Raw genomic sequence first — 15,604 nt, forward strand, 5'->3', positions numbered from 1 at the left:
TGTATTAGATTAATGGCTAGGTAGAGCTAGACAGACAGACGGAAAGGAAGACAGGCAGGCAGACATACAGATGTAAAAATAGATTACCGTATTTTCCGCACTATTAGGCGCACTTAAAAACAAAAAAAATTACTCAAAAAAACCCCAGTGCGCCTTATAATGCAGAGCACCTTATATATGGATCAATTTATGAATTTGTTGATCCATACTGGTTGTACACAGCGCTCTGCCAAAATGTTTCAGTACGTTTGAGTACGACTAGTAAATTACAAGGTCGCATCGCTTCCCAGCATTACGGCAACCGTGGTCAGGGGTGTCACTGAATAGCTGTTGTACCTGCGAGGCTATTTCATTTTAAAATAGGCTGTTCCGTTAATGTTTTCGAGTACGTTTACGGATCAGTATCCAACGGAATCATAAATAAGCAGCACCAATGTGTTAAATCAGTCTTTAGTCGGTTCCGATCACTTTTATGGGAGAGAGTTTGAGAAACGTGATTGTGTACGGGGGGCTGCCACAACACTTTGCTGAGGCTCATGGGAGTCTGCGAGCTGAGGCTCATGGGAGTTTGCGGATGGCTAATGCTATAATAATAGCTGCTATACGCACGAGGCTATTTCATTTCAAAATAGGCTGCTCCGTTAATGTTTCGAGTAAATTTACGGATCGATATGGAAGGGAAACATAAGTAAGCAGTACCAAGGTGTTAGATCGAACTTTAGTCAGTTTCGATAATTTTATAGGAGATAGTTTGAGAAACGCGATTGTTTACAGAGGGCTCATTGGTTATCGGCTAGTGGATGCATACCGCAACCCTAGTCAACCTCAGTTTGTTGCAGTATAGTTTCTATTTTATGCGCCTTTTAATCCGGTGCGCCCTATGTATGAAATAATTTCTAAAATGAAATTCAATTCAAAATTCAATGAGGGTGCGCCTTATAATCCAGTGAGCCTTTTGGTGCGAAAAATGCGGTATATTAGCTAAATGGCTAGTTAGAGATAGACAGACAGACAGGAAGACAGGCAGACAGACATACAGATAGAAACATATATTAGATTAATGGCTAGCTAGAGATAGACACACTGATAGACAGACAGGCAGACAGACAGAAAAATAGATTATATTAGATTAATGGCTATAGCTAGAGATAGACGGAAAGACAAGGATGGACGGGAGGATGGATGGACGGACAGACAGACAGACAGACAGACAGACAGACATACAGACATACAGACAGACAACAGACAGACAACAGACAGACAGACAGACAGACAGCTTTACTATGGTTCACGTTTCTTTTTCCACACAGTTCATAAAACACCACACAGGCCACATCCCCTTCCAGAGAACATAAAACAAAGCTGCAAATTGTAAGAGGAATTTTCATCGTGTCACACATTGGTCAATCTGGTTTGAAAATGAGGAACAGAATGAGAAACTGATATCAATCTCTAACACTTGAACAAGTGAAATAATTTAATCCGCAAACTCGATATAGTATTGAAAGTCGTGACAGGATCCGAAATATGAAAGAAAAAATGTATGTAGTACGTCGACACTCATACTACATGAATGACCCAACCTAAAAGTTCTTCAAAATGGTAGTGGTTAGTTTTTCTCTTATATTTATAATTTCAAAAAAATGAGATGCAAGCACTGTATTGTGGAAATTGACTCCTCAGCCCGCAGAAAATTAGCAGATGATAAACAACTCCTCCAAAATGAGGCGTCACCCTTTCGCAGTTAAAGTTTGCTGACAAACTGAAGATAAAACAATTCTCACATTTCATATTGGAAACAATCATAAATCCTAGACTGAAGAAGGTCCCTTGAGCTTAATGTTAACAAACAAAACAAAACGCCAATGACTGGCTTTTTAAAAGCATCAGTGTTGTGGTGTTATAATGCTTCATGCAATGGTGATTTAAACACAAATGTGTGAATGCATTGAGAAAAAACAACACTCACTGAAACTCTAACAACTAATGTGAACCATTAGCATGTCAATGGCATCTTGTATAGGTTAGTATCAAGCCAAACTTAGCGGACAATCCAAAGACAAAGCTGTGGTTATTTTATATACTGGTAACTGTCTTTTTAACTGTCTACGCATACAAATGTGTATCTTAAAAGTAAATCTCAACCGGGAAAGGCATTAAACACCTCGAAGCCTCTTCTTTGATAAATTGTTCATTATTTGCCCAAAACTGCTGTCATGATCCTTTGTCCAGTACTTTTCCTGTGGGTGAGCCAGGTGGATGGGCGGAGCCTCCAGCACACACCTGTTTGGCAGCCCAATGAGCTAGCTATTTAAGCGCTGGGAAGATGGAAGCTAGAATTTTGCTGCTTTTTGCTAGTTGTCCTGGTCCATCGTGTGCTTGTTTTTTGTCACGGTTATCCAAATTCCAGTTCTCCGGTTTCGCGTGTAATTAAACATAGTTATAGCTTTCTTGTGTGGTTAGGATTACCTTGTGTTAATTTTGTATTTCTTTGTCACCTATTAGGCTGAGTTATTTTGTTTGCGTTTTGCAATTTTTGGATTTATCCCAGGTTAGTCTTTTGCTGACCCAGTTTTTTGCTCGTATTATTTTGTTAGCTCATGTTCTCCAGGTCCCTTGTTTTAATAAGTACATACTGTTTCTAATTATGTTCTGGTTATGCTTTGGCGCTCGACATTCCGGGCACACGGTCATGACAACTGCTGCTTCTTGTGATAAGAGTTGAATTGAGTTCACTGTTAACATACACTACATTTGCTCCTATGTCGAGTTTATGGACGCGAGACACAGCAAAAAATTGTCGGGATGACAGTGCTTGTCTCCCAAAAATTAAAACTTGGCCCATCCGTATATCAAAGCACTACTCTGAAAATGACAAATAGAAAGGTACCTGCAGCTTACCGAAGACGGTCTCCATATTATATATTTGTACGCTTTGTATCATACTGCCTCCAGATGTCCAAAGTGTGATCACTAAAGCACTAAGCCCTCTGTGGTGTAAAAAAGAATGATCCCACTGCATTTGATCACTAAGGTGCAGGACTACATGTGTATTAATTAGGCAGACCATTTTTAATTACAAACATTTTATTCATAAAACCAATACAATAATAGAAATATATAATTTAATAAATATTACTCCTGTAGACACCCAGGTTTTCCTTCTCATCTCTTTGACGTTTTCCGCTGGTACGTTTTCCTTGTTTACTTTTTGGCCTCTTTCTCAATCTGTGCTGGAATCGATAATGTCAACAAATATAGTAATAAGTATTTTGGGGTGTTCAAAACCCAGCAAAACAATGAATGAGTAAAATGCAAAATTCTCACCCTTCTTTCCAAGACACTAACCTGAGGTGGTTCCATTCGCTCCATTGCGAGTCGGAGAGGGCATCCTTGGCTCGGACACAGACAGACCTGGAATTGTTCTCCAACTCAAACAGACAAGCACTTGAGGAGTCCGCCATTGGCATCTGACAGAGAAACAGAGCACTTTCACTGACATTTCTGCAAACCTTGTGCAGTACCTCCCAAAACAGTAACTTACATTCTTAACCATTTTATGAATTATAGCTGCAATGTGATCCTTACCTTTGCACCCGTTGACTCATCACAGGGTTTATCACAATTTTTACACCCATGTCTGCTCTGCATAACCTGGAAGGTGAGAGGAAAGAAGGAGTGGGGGATGCTCCAGGAACCTGGGTAAGTCAGTTCTATCATCGATTGGTTGACTTTCCTGATTGTCACTTTGTCAGGTTTCACTGTTAAAGCAAAGCACAGGAAGGAAGAAAAAAAATGCACTCATGATTAAACTGCAAAATTCCAGCATGTTTCGACTGCTGTTGGCAGTGACAAAACTAAACATTCAAAGTTACATTAAAATGGCGACAATGTTATTCTTGGCACGTTTATGTATAGTATGTATTTATATTTAATTAATAATATTAGGACGTTTTCAAGCCGGATGTGCAACTGTATGCAATCACGCAATGCTGGGGGATTTAAAAAAGTGGGAGAGCATTAGGAGGTCTTGCAAACAAAAGACAATTACCAATTTCAGACATATAGAATTGTTTGGAGTAGCTCTCCAGCAGGAAATGTTCCGTCCTAAAATAGACTGTGAAGAAGATTTTGTGTTTCTCCTCCGCAAACGGGCAGTACTGCTTGTCCACACAGGAGATCCCGTCTCTGCTGTCGTCTACTGAGCAGCTGATGTGACTCTCAGTGGAGGCGCACGTCCAGTGCTTACCACTGGCGTCAGCAGAACATTCAACACCTCTGCCTCTGAATAAGTAGAACATAAGAATTCTGTAGTCAAAGTTTTTCTCATTTAAAAAAAAGCATCCTTGATTCCTGAAGTATATTTTAGCTTTTTAAAAAACACGTATTTCTGTCTGTTCCCTTCAGCGCTGCAGTGAGTCTATGTAGTGTTATTATTATTTGACAGTAACAGGAAACAGGGCTTCAATGTACGAGCTTACCGTCCAGCTCTGATGAGTGCTACTTTTCCATCACGCATCCTGTCGTATATCCAAGAGCATCTGAACGTTCCCTCGAAATTCTGAGTAGTGCACTTTAAATATTCGGCTACACATATGGAGACATATCACCACAAACATTTCAGGTGAGTTGAAATACTCTTTTGACATCTTGCAATACTGCACTGGTTAAAAAGTGACTCACCCAAGTCAGTTTTCATCAGAATCTTCCTCTTCTTGGTGAAGTCCTCTTGAATAAGGACAACAGTGTAATTGAGAAGAGATCCGTTTGAGCTGTGGCAGCTGTAGAGGCCTCCTCCCAAACTCTCCTCGAGCTGCACCAGGTATGAATTACCCCTCTGTGCCTTTTCTTTACCGTTCTTCTTCCACAAAATATCCTTGTCATCGCCATTCATGAATCCCGCTGCTGAGTGCAGGCACTTGAGGGCTTGTTGGCTGCGCATACCATTTACATTCAAAACCAAAGCTAAATTGAAAACAAACACATACACAGCCAATTAGTAAGGACAGATCACTTGAACTTTCACCTGAAGTATTTCCGTGGTGATCAAACCTACTGTTAGGTTGGAGCGTCCAGGAGCTCAGTGGGTTCTGATAACCCACGTGTAGAAAAGCACAAAGAAGACAGAAATCGATTGCGTTCATCTGGATGGAAAGGTGAGATCTTTACCACGAAAAGATATACTACCTGGAGTGCATGTCTTTTTTAATAGTGTGCCCTTCAATAAACTAAATATCGCTGCTTCTGTGAATAAATAGCTACGGTCCAAAGAAATAACTTCAGTCCAACCAATTACTGTCAATGTCAATAATGATAATGAGCTAATGGATAAAATAAGACTACTGCATTGTCTAGAGCGCTAGACAGTCAGGTTTTGTGCAACGTTTATTAACTCTTATCATGAGTGGCATCTTACCTTATCTTTGATGTCAGAGGCATTCATGGCAATTATCCTCTCACTCTTATATATATGTAGTCGAGTGACCTTTCATTGACAAACTTCTCAAAAAAGTCCTGAGGAACTGCCTTCCAGCTGCGTCAGTGAGTGACCTTTTGCCACTTCCACCACAGCATATTCACTCCTCTGTGGATTGCATTCATGTTTACTTTCAGACTAACACATTGTTCTTGTTTCTTCTGGTTTAATGATCTCATTCATACGCAGTAATATTTCAAGCCTAAGCCCCATACTCATTGAAAGGCCATTTTATTTTCAGAGAACCATATGTTGCTTACCTAGTTAGAACCAACATCGTTTATGCTATTCAATGGAAGGAATGAGTTTCTCAGAGAAGGTTCAGACAGCTCCAACAAATGTATGCATTGATAAGTATTAGATGTGATCCACTTTGTGTATTTTAGTTATTGTAGTTGATGGGTACGTCGAATGGTTTCTAATAAGTGTTGGTCCAAGTGATTTAGTGTTGTGATTTGGTTCATGAATTTGTATAGGTTGAGTTTATTGATGCAGGTGTGTTGTTTCTTTGGTTTATGGATTACAGTGATTAGTAAACACATTAACAAACATAATTTATGTTCTGTAGGTTTATCTGTAATAGAAGATGTGGAAGATGTGAGTAGAAGATGGTTATTATTTAATTTAATTATGTTTTAGTACTAAAATTCTTGGCATGGATAATACGTTGAAACTCAAACCACTTTCAAAGAGGTTTCCATTCACTTTTCTACTCTTCCTACTGTGGAGTTTCTGTGTTGGTGAGTAACCGTTGTTCCTGTTGTTATTTAGTTTGGATCTGCTCTGAGTCTTGAAATGTCATTTTGCCAGAGTGATTAGTCATAGGCTACGATTGGCTGGCAACCGGTTCAGGGTGTCCCCCGCCTACTGCTGGATGACTGCTGGGCTCGGCTCTAGCACGCCCGCAACCCCTGTGGGGAGAAGTGGTACAGAAAATGGATGGATGGATTAGTCATAGGTTGGTCAATAAAACTCCACTTTACACACACACACACACACACACACACACACACGCACACACACACACCCATCCATGGACACATGAACACACGCCCCAGTTCACGTTTGTCCAAAATATGAGAGAGTTCATGAACTTTTGTTTCGTTTCGTTTCGTTTATTTCAAACGTGAAAGAAAAAAAAATATGATTACTGTACACAATGAAAAGACATGACAAAATACATGCATATACGTACATATATACACACAGACATACATACATACATATACATATATACCTATAAAATATACATATACCTATATATACATATGCACACATACATACACACAAACTAAAAAAGTAGAAATAAAGATATAACCACAAAGAAACCATAAATACATTCACATGCCTGAAAAGGAGTGGGAAGAAGTATAACTTTTGTTCAGTACAACACTGATTATTATACATATATGTACATAAATGATAATCTTTATAAAGCACAATAAAATAGTGAGAACAAAACCACACAGTAGCAAACATCTCACTCATCAGTGACTGATGGGCTGACGAGTTAAGAGCCCTTGAAGCAGATAAATAAAACGTTATGATGGAAAATAGCACAGTAGACATACAAATCCCGTCAGAAAGGTGCTACCTCACTTGTACCAACCCTGCACAATTCGTACCAATATACAGTTTAGTTACTCAAGGAATGTACACCTAATTATACTATTATTCAAATTTTATTGTTTCCTCTGCTATTATATTTTCATCATTAGAATTAAAAGAATAAATAAAAAATATAGAGAGTTATACATAGCTTGCGTTTATTACTACAATTACTCTATGCGAGTCTGTTATTGTCACTGTCATTTTTGAATTACATAAAAGGCTTTTAGTAATTAAAAAAATGACAGTGGCAAAGAGACAATATAATACAGGAGAGTGGCCGGCCACTCCACTTCCCTATTATTATTTTTACTATATTTACAATATCATTTGCCCATTTCTTCTCATGTTTTTGAGCTTCTGCAATAACAGCAGTTATTTTGCGCAGACATTTACTTTGACTTCCGTCTTTACAATGAAAGGGGAATTTTTTTTTATTGTATAGCGGGGTTCGTGCCACCTTCCTCAAAGTTGTTTAGTGCTGGTAAAAGTGACACAGACCCCGTCAGTCCTAAGTCAATGTTTCACCAGAAGAGTTAAGAGAATATTTTATGAAGGTAAAAACAAAACCTTGTGCTTCTTGAATAAACAAATCAGAATGCATTTTCATGGCCTAATGAAGATGAGACAAAATGCAGTTCATTAAATAAAGACTAGGCTGAAATGTACAGACATATCAGTTCATGTTCAAAGACGAGACCAAATATGCAATCTGTTGGTGAAAGTGAAGCTTTAATGATCATGCTTATCACAGGGCGCAGGAGGACGAAAGGACCTGATATATGGACACATTTTCGCTACACTAAAAGGAAGAAAAATGCTTGATTTTCAAGATTCAAGATTCAAGAGTTTTTTTTATTCGCCATGTTTGAGCGTGCCAAACAAGGAATTTGACTTTGGTAAATCACAGCCTCTGTTCAACATTTCAGTGACTAACAACAACACTCAGCACATGTGAAAAACGAAAGATATTCTCAAACATCCCCTGATCTTAAACTGATCTTAAACTCCCAAGAGGGCAAGAAAAAACTCAAAACTCCAGCTAGGGGAAATGAGAAATCTTGAGAAGAGACCACAGATGGGAGGGTCCCTCTTCTAGGATGACCAGGCTGCAATGGATGCAGAGAGGACACATAGTACAAACAGTGTAGACAAAAAAGGTGTCTTTAGTCCAAAAGAAGGAATCTGGGCACAAATCAACAAACATGAAGAGACCTTTTGCAGTTTACTACAAAGACATTGTGGTAAGTTAACAAGGGATTGGGTAGTGGTTATTTAGAATGTAACATCAAAGGAATGGCTATAATTCGCAAACAATAACGTTAAACTGATTATATTATTGTTTTTACAGAGGGGAGCAGGGATTCTGTTCAAGGGACGGAATGGTCGACAGGTCGTGTGTCATAGATGGACGGTTTTCATCCGTCCGTGTAATCCTCCCTATCCGGTGCTAACTAAACTTTCAGCCCATCTGACGGATCGTTGCGGCACACTATCCTGAAAATCTGCCAAAGATAGGGGTTTCCATTTCCACTATGTCCTACATGTGTAATCCACGCATTCTGACTGAATGTGAATGTCAAAAAGAAAATTAAATTTAAAGTTGGTTGTCTTCATCCAGCAGGTGGCAAAAAGAGACTCAAGTGAAGTAAAGTGATTTTTCTAAAATCCTGTTTATGGGAGATAAGACAGAAATACAATTGACTCTTTTTGAGCAGTTACACTGTCAACCAAATATTGTAAGATACTATTACGATCTGGTGGTCTTTTTGAGTCAGTGTCTTACTTCGTCTTTTCGTTTCTATTTTTGTTTCGGGCAATAGCTAGGCAACACAATCAGGGTCATCTTCCAACTAAAAACGAGCATTTTGGAAATATTTGGTAGTGCCCATGTCTGATTATCTAAGATAATCAGATATGATAATACTATAATGAAGGCGGCATGGTGGAGTACTGGTTAGCACGTCCGCCTCACAGTTCAGAGGTGCAGCATTGGAGTTTTCATGTGCTCCCCGTGCCTATATGGGTTTTCTCTGGCAGCTCCAGTTTCCTCCCACATTTCAAAAACACGCAGGGATTAACCACTCCAAATTGTCTATAGGTGTGATTGTGAGCGTGAACATTTGTTTGTCTGTGTGCCCTGGCAAGAAGTTCAGGGTGTAGCCCGCCTGCTGCCCAAAAACTACTGGGATAGGCTCCAACGCGCCTGCAACCCTTATGAGGACAAAGCTGTTCAAAAAATGGATGGATGAAATAACATTCATATCATAATAACATATATGCAACATATCATTTCAAATACCAACTCCAAACTATTTTTCCCCTTCCACCCAATCCCCCGTGAAGTCTAATTGACTTTCCAGCCCTTCGCTGTCCCGCCTCCATACATTCCTGTTCGAATTCTTCAGAGATCCTACGTCACGCTTGTCTTGATATAACCAAAACCTTCAAAAGTGGCCTCATTTATGACCACCTTTGGGCTTGGAATGAGGAAAACACACAGAGCCAGGTTGGGTGAGGAGGGAGGATGCTCCACCACAGTGATACTTTTTTTTTTACCAAAAGTGTCCAGATGATCGAACATCGTGAGAATAGTCATTATGAAGCAGCCGCGAGTTGTCTTGCCTCAACTCTCTTCTCGTGTACTGAATGACGCAAATGTCTGCTGGTTGATCATCTGGCCCTGTAGCAAGAAATTGCAGCTGCCAATTTCCCTCACCCTGAAAATTGTGATCAACATGTTTTGGGTTTCAGACTTGGTCTTGCTTTTTTGGGCATTGTTGAAGACTACCACCGAAAGTACTGGCGTTTGGTGATTATTCAAACAATCATTCAGCTTTTAGCAAAACAAGAAAATGTTTAATCGTAAAAAATAGTAAGACAAATTTCTTTGAAGCACTATAACATGTAGTTCCTTTTGGACCAAACAAAATTCAGAAAATTAATTAGTTTGAAATAAAAACAGGTGCTAATTAATAAATTCATGTATGGGTTACTTGTAAAAACAAACAGTGCATTGGATTTTAATGCAATTAGTGACCTTTTTTTACGATTATTCCAATTTTATAACGGTGCAGTGTAATAATTGTAGTTGTAATTTAATTTTGATTAATTGCACAGCCCTAATGTACCTAATAGTATAACCAACAACAAACAGACAAAACTCAAAAGACGAACGACAGAGGATATGGAAGCAAGCGATACGATCCTTGAGCACCAACACACTGCAGCAGTTGCCTTTAAATAGCCGCTGATGTGTTGCCAAGGAACCGCCCAGCTGACGAAGCCCCCTGGCAAGTTCGAAAGTGGCTTGAGCATCAAAAGGTCTCTGTACCTGACCTAATGTGATCAAAGAACAGGACCTGACAATTTACCCTTGAGCAGCAGTGTTTCTGAGTTCAGCAGTACAAGCAAAAATAATAAAATATATATATTTTTTAAGGTTAATAAATTATAAAAACAATACATACAATTAAGGAATACATTTCATAAATATTTGACTTACTGGTCTTGATTTGATCATGTTTGGTTGGTTGTCCACATGATGACATGTATGGCATATATTACATTTGCACAAAAAAAGCTTTATGAATACAGTAGCAGTAGTGTCATTTCTTAACCAAATGTATAAGACTTTTGGTATTGTATTTGTGACTTTGTATAATGATTTTAGGTGTGTGTGTAGATGACTGTTAATGCATGTGTGTGTGGATTTGACCTGGTATTTTGAAAATGTTTTAATGTTGACTTTGGCATTGAGTCTTGATGACAACACTTTGAATTGAAAGGCTTTCCCAAAAAACTGTTTGAGCAAATGTGCAATTTCACTTTAAATCAGACACCACCAGTTTTATTCTGAAATCAGACTCCTGGATTTGAGCTTCAATATTCTGGAGGCCTTGTTGATCTTTTATTGGCAAAAAGACCATTGTTGAGCCATATCTTGCTGCCTTGCTTTTTCAGTAGGTGTCGTATATGTTTTTGGCGGTCAATAATCCTCTCCCGTTCGGTGAGCATTTCACACAGTAAACAAAAACAAAAAATACAAAGCTTTTTAAAAATCTAAATCAGATCAAAAGGATGACACAATACTTGCTTTTGTCATTACAATGTTTTCAGAATTTGGTTAAAGGTTTATTAATTTGTGTTGAGTTTCACTAAAGTAGTTAATAGTTACAACAAAAAATGTTCAAGCCGTCAGAGAAAAATTAACTGTGTACCTACCACTTGTGCAACTAAATGTGCATGCCATACTAACCACTAGATGCTCCCAGAGGACAAGATGTGAACTGAAGATGCCAATGCCAACCACGTTTGTCCTCCAAGCACAATCTTGTGTTGGTTGACAAATCAGCTTTTCCAGTGCAGATAGAGTTTTTTTTGGTGCCAAGCAGCTGTTCTAACTAGTGTCCTACAGATTTTATGTAAGGAATGCACAGCTGCACAGCAGCATATAAAGCACTGGGTAGTCTTCACATGGGCTGGACTTGCATTTGGGGGTGAAATTAAGTCCACTGATTTCATATGTGGAAAGGCTTGACAGAAAACAAAACAAAAACTGACCTAATCAAGAGGAAAAGTGGAATTGTTTATTTGTGAAAGAATCGAGACAGAGAAAATCGGAGAGAGTCAGAGAGAAAAACTAAAATTACAGCTTGTGACAAAGACGAGACACTCAAACAGGCTGCCAAAAACAACACTAGTTCACATAAAAACACGAAACCAGCAATCATAATGTGTTTTTATGCAGTGTGGTTTCTGTTTTAATTAGAGGCTCTGGGGATTAATTATTTACACTTTTTTTGTTCACCGTCTGATGTTTTTTTTCACCACTTGTTTTTTTTTCCACCAGAAAAACAAGTGGGAGAAATAATTTATTTCTTCGTATTAGATTCCCTGCACACACATTATACTTGAAAAGGAACATTCTTCTAAATAGTTTAAATTTGTTGTGAAGTAATAATCTTGAACAACTTGTTCTTTTTAAGACAGGATAAAATGCAGAAAAGTTCAATGAAGGGTAATTTTCATCAAATGTTTGTATAGTACTTTCTGAACAATAATTTGTTTCTTCACATTAGATTCTTTGAACACACATTACACTTGAAAAGGAACATTTGTTGTGAAGTGATATCTTGAACAACTAATTTCCATCAAATTTTTGTATAGTACTTTCTGAAAAATACCTGGAAAATGCTTTCTGCTACTCAATTTAAAACATCCACCCACTGACAATGTGTGGGGGAAAATGAGACTTTTAGATTTAACAATCAACTTTGACTTATTTATGTGTTGGATTTTAATGGTTTGAAAATAAAAAGAGAAACATCATAAAAACACTTAAACCTCATGAAAATGATACTTAATGATACTTTTGTCAAGTATCGGTATCAGCGATACTGCCCCAGTTTACTTTATATCGGATCGATATCAAAATATAATTGGAACTGAGGCCAAAATCTTTTTTGCAAGTGGTCATTAAAATTACATCTTTACATTTTGAAAATTATAACATGAATTTTGTACACTCACTGCCAACTCATTTTAGCCATGTCTGACAGCTATACTGGGGTCACCAAGTCCGGTTCTCAAGGGCGCCAATCCACTTTGTGGCCCCACACACTTTTCAGAATTGCCAAACATACAAATACATAATCTTGTTGTTATTCAACAAAAAGGGTTATTGTGAAAATCCAATTCTGATTTGCCCCACTAACTGCACACTACAATGAATAACGTCTTTGTTCATCTGCATGAAGTCAACAAGTGGCAGTTGAACAATCTTTTGACCTTTATAGTACATACGTCCCAGTAATTGCACCAATAGAAGTCCTTAGAGCGCTCTTTGTTCTAGACTGCTGATTAATCATTTTGATAAAACTTTGACCCACTATTATCAACACAATTTGACGTCAGCTCTTCATAAAACCGAGGTGACTAAATGTTGCTTCTAAATGGATTAATTCAATTTTGCAAGTGTTCATGCTGATGAAGTCCTTAATGAACCCACAGCAGTCTAACACATTCTCTATCGTCGTCTCTCAGTAAAACGTTGGCTGGTGGCAAACCGTTTATCACTGTCTGTCAGAAAAAAAACATGGTCACTGAAGGGAAACCAAGCTTGCCCAAGAGACTTTCTTCAAAGTTATATCACCTTCTGCAAGACTCCAAACTAAAAGTTTCACTACTCCTGATAGATGGATGCTGTTTTAGACTTTGGCAATGTTTCAGGGAGGAATCGAGTTTGAAAAAAAAAAAGACTTCTCAAAGAGACTGCATAACAACAAGTGACTTGAGGATAAGCAAGTCAAACCTATGATTTTCTCTCCAGACAAGAGGAAGGGTTCAATCAGTAGAAAACGGGAGTTATTAAAGCGATGGATTTTGCTGTGCATTGACAAGGGAGAAATTATGACAAGATCTCAGACACTTGAGACATTCTTCATGATGTTGTGATTGTCATTTTACAAGATATCTCTGCCTGTACCTTTCTTTACAATGTTAGTAATTTTGAAAAGATCACAAGATAAAACTCAAACCAAATAAAAAGTACGAAATGGTGGATGGAATGACATTACATATGAGGCTGTAAATAGCAGGAACGTTCAAACACAAGCCATGCTACTCATTTTCAATGGGATATTGTTTAGAAGTCTTGTGGTACGGCAAGAGAAGTTTATTGATGAGGACAATGTTATTCCATCTGACAAACTTATCTTAAGATTTAGGATGTCAATGTGTGCATGGAGTTGTCTATGACAAATAAAATAAACCTAATCAGTTTTAGTTTAAGAGCTATAATCTATCTATTCCTGACTTGTATATATCCAGAATGACTTGTTGAATAAGTCATGAAATAAGTCCAACTGGATTGTTTGTGACACAATGCCAAACAATACATGATGCAGTGACATTTTGCATTCCAGTCAATTGCCAGGCGGTGGTTTGCACTTTGTGCTAGACGTAAACTCTTACCAACTAAATATGATACTCATGATTCCTTATATGTTAATACGTAGATATACTCAAGAGTTATGTAGACATAACCTTTGGAATTAAAGCTATAATTATATCCAATCTTCTTGTAAGGCGCCAACTGCATTTCAGTGGCTTTGCACCTCTACATGGACTACAAAGATGGAATATTTTATTTTAATGTGTGTGGGTCTTCCTGGTCTGGTGTTGTCTCTATTTTTACACAGCTCAAATGAATGCAATTTGAATTGGTAGGTCCCCATTTCTGACAAAATAGGTTAATCCATTCTGGTATGTGTAAAAGAGTGTGCCTTACCTTGGTTACGTTAAGCCCTTTTGAATGCAAAAGGGAGCTTGTGAGAGGATGTTAATGGAACATATAAATCATACAAAACAACAACAACACAAACATACTCCACCAGTGGGCACCTTCATATCCGTGCTAATGAATGTTTCCATTGTCATATAATTTTCAATTATTTGAATGAAGTGTCCTGCCTGGGAAACGAGAAGCCCTGTTTCAAGACCTGCTTGTGGCAAGTTACTCTAAATCGAGTGAAGCCCTATTCCTGTTGTGCAACTACTATGTCACGTGTGGAACTAAATCTCAAAGGGTGCCAAGAGTTCTGTGTTGTGTGATATTTGGTTCTGACGCTATCCGTTACTGTATGATCTGGCCCGCGCACAAATTCCCTCCCTTGAATTCCCTGAAGAGGTTTGAGGGTGTCCTCAAGCAACATGAGCATGTGATGAAGTAACTTGGTAAGCCTGGCAAGCAGTTAAAGCTTACACTCACACCTTTAGTCAACAAGCTGCAGAAACTCACAATCTCACAAGCTGCACTCTCTTGCTTCTCTTGCTCCAACTCCAGCTTGGGATTCTTTACTCCCCTCAGACATTGACCCCCGAGAGAGAACCCCAAAATGCTGCAGTAGAGACCCCAAGACGTGACCTATTCCTAATAATCAGTACCTTGTTCTGACTCCAGCCCCGAATGTTTTGCCTCTGAACTAGGGTCAAACCATCAACAACCTGATGGCTCAGGCTCATAGTTCCTTTCAGTCATTTTCTACGTTTTTAACAGTTTTTCACTGATTGACATAAACTAGTGATGAAGAAATTATATTTAGAAATGAAGGAAGCACGCTAAAAACAGCAAAGTGAAAGATGGAATGCCGAATTTGGTTGGCCTGAAATCACGATGACCGACGATAACTGACGATGACATACTTCTGCGACCACCGCTGGTGATTGATATAAATTCACTGACCTGCTCAACACTAGATTGTTGTTTGAACTAAAGATTTAAAACCCAAAACAATTGTTTGAATTTAATGAACCATTACCATTGACTCTGTTTCAGAGGTTTGGCTCTGCACTCCCCCTAAATTGCTTTCAGAAAGGAATGTTTGAAGAAAGGCACACCTTCCCTTGTCCTGTGGTCGCTCAACATTTTTATTGTAAAGCATTGGCAGCCAAATATAGATTCAAGATTCAAGAGTTTTTATTCGCCATCTTTGAGCGTGCCAAACAAGGAATTTACTT

General features: G+C 38.4%; 1 protein-coding gene and 1 long non-coding RNA gene across 4 annotated transcripts; one reads left to right on the forward strand and one right to left on the reverse strand.

Moving 5' to 3' along the window:
* Window positions 1-3,093: 3,093 nt before the first annotated feature.
* il12ba (interleukin 12Ba) lies at window positions 3,094-5,480 on the reverse strand. Of its 2 annotated transcripts, none has more exons than XM_088391962.1 (8): window positions 5,417-5,480; window positions 5,057-5,144; window positions 4,684-4,965; window positions 4,482-4,587; window positions 4,052-4,284; window positions 3,589-3,761; window positions 3,349-3,470; window positions 3,094-3,228 (listed from the first exon to the last, which is right to left on the reverse strand). In XM_088391962.1, exons 1-8 carry the CDS (start codon window positions 5,441-5,443, stop codon window positions 3,126-3,128), a joined length of 1,134 nt encoding a protein of 377 aa, XP_088248088.1. In that variant the 5' UTR covers window positions 5,444-5,480; the 3' UTR covers window positions 3,094-3,125. The 2 variants fall into 2 exon arrangements, with proteins under 2 accessions (XP_088248088.1, XP_088248097.1); XM_088391971.1 differs by having other exon boundaries at window positions 3,105-3,233; window positions 5,417-5,478.
* LOC148404100 (uncharacterized) lies at window positions 4,649-8,276 on the forward strand. Of its 2 annotated transcripts, XR_015861690.1 has the most exons (5): window positions 4,649-4,822; window positions 5,063-5,156; window positions 6,116-6,216; window positions 6,287-6,434; window positions 7,839-8,276. It is a non-coding gene; the product is annotated as an uncharacterized LOC148404100 (long non-coding RNA). The 2 variants fall into 2 exon arrangements; XR_015861688.1 differs by lacking the exons at window positions 6,116-6,216; window positions 6,287-6,434.
* The last annotated feature ends 7,328 nt before the right edge of the window (window positions 8,277-15,604 follow it).

This window comes from Syngnathus floridae, chromosome 1 (genome assembly GCF_059516105.1).
Source record: "Syngnathus floridae isolate MCC-2025c chromosome 1, RoL_Sflo_1.0, whole genome shotgun sequence".
NCBI lineage: Eukaryota > Metazoa > Chordata > Actinopteri > Syngnathiformes > Syngnathidae > Syngnathus > Syngnathus floridae.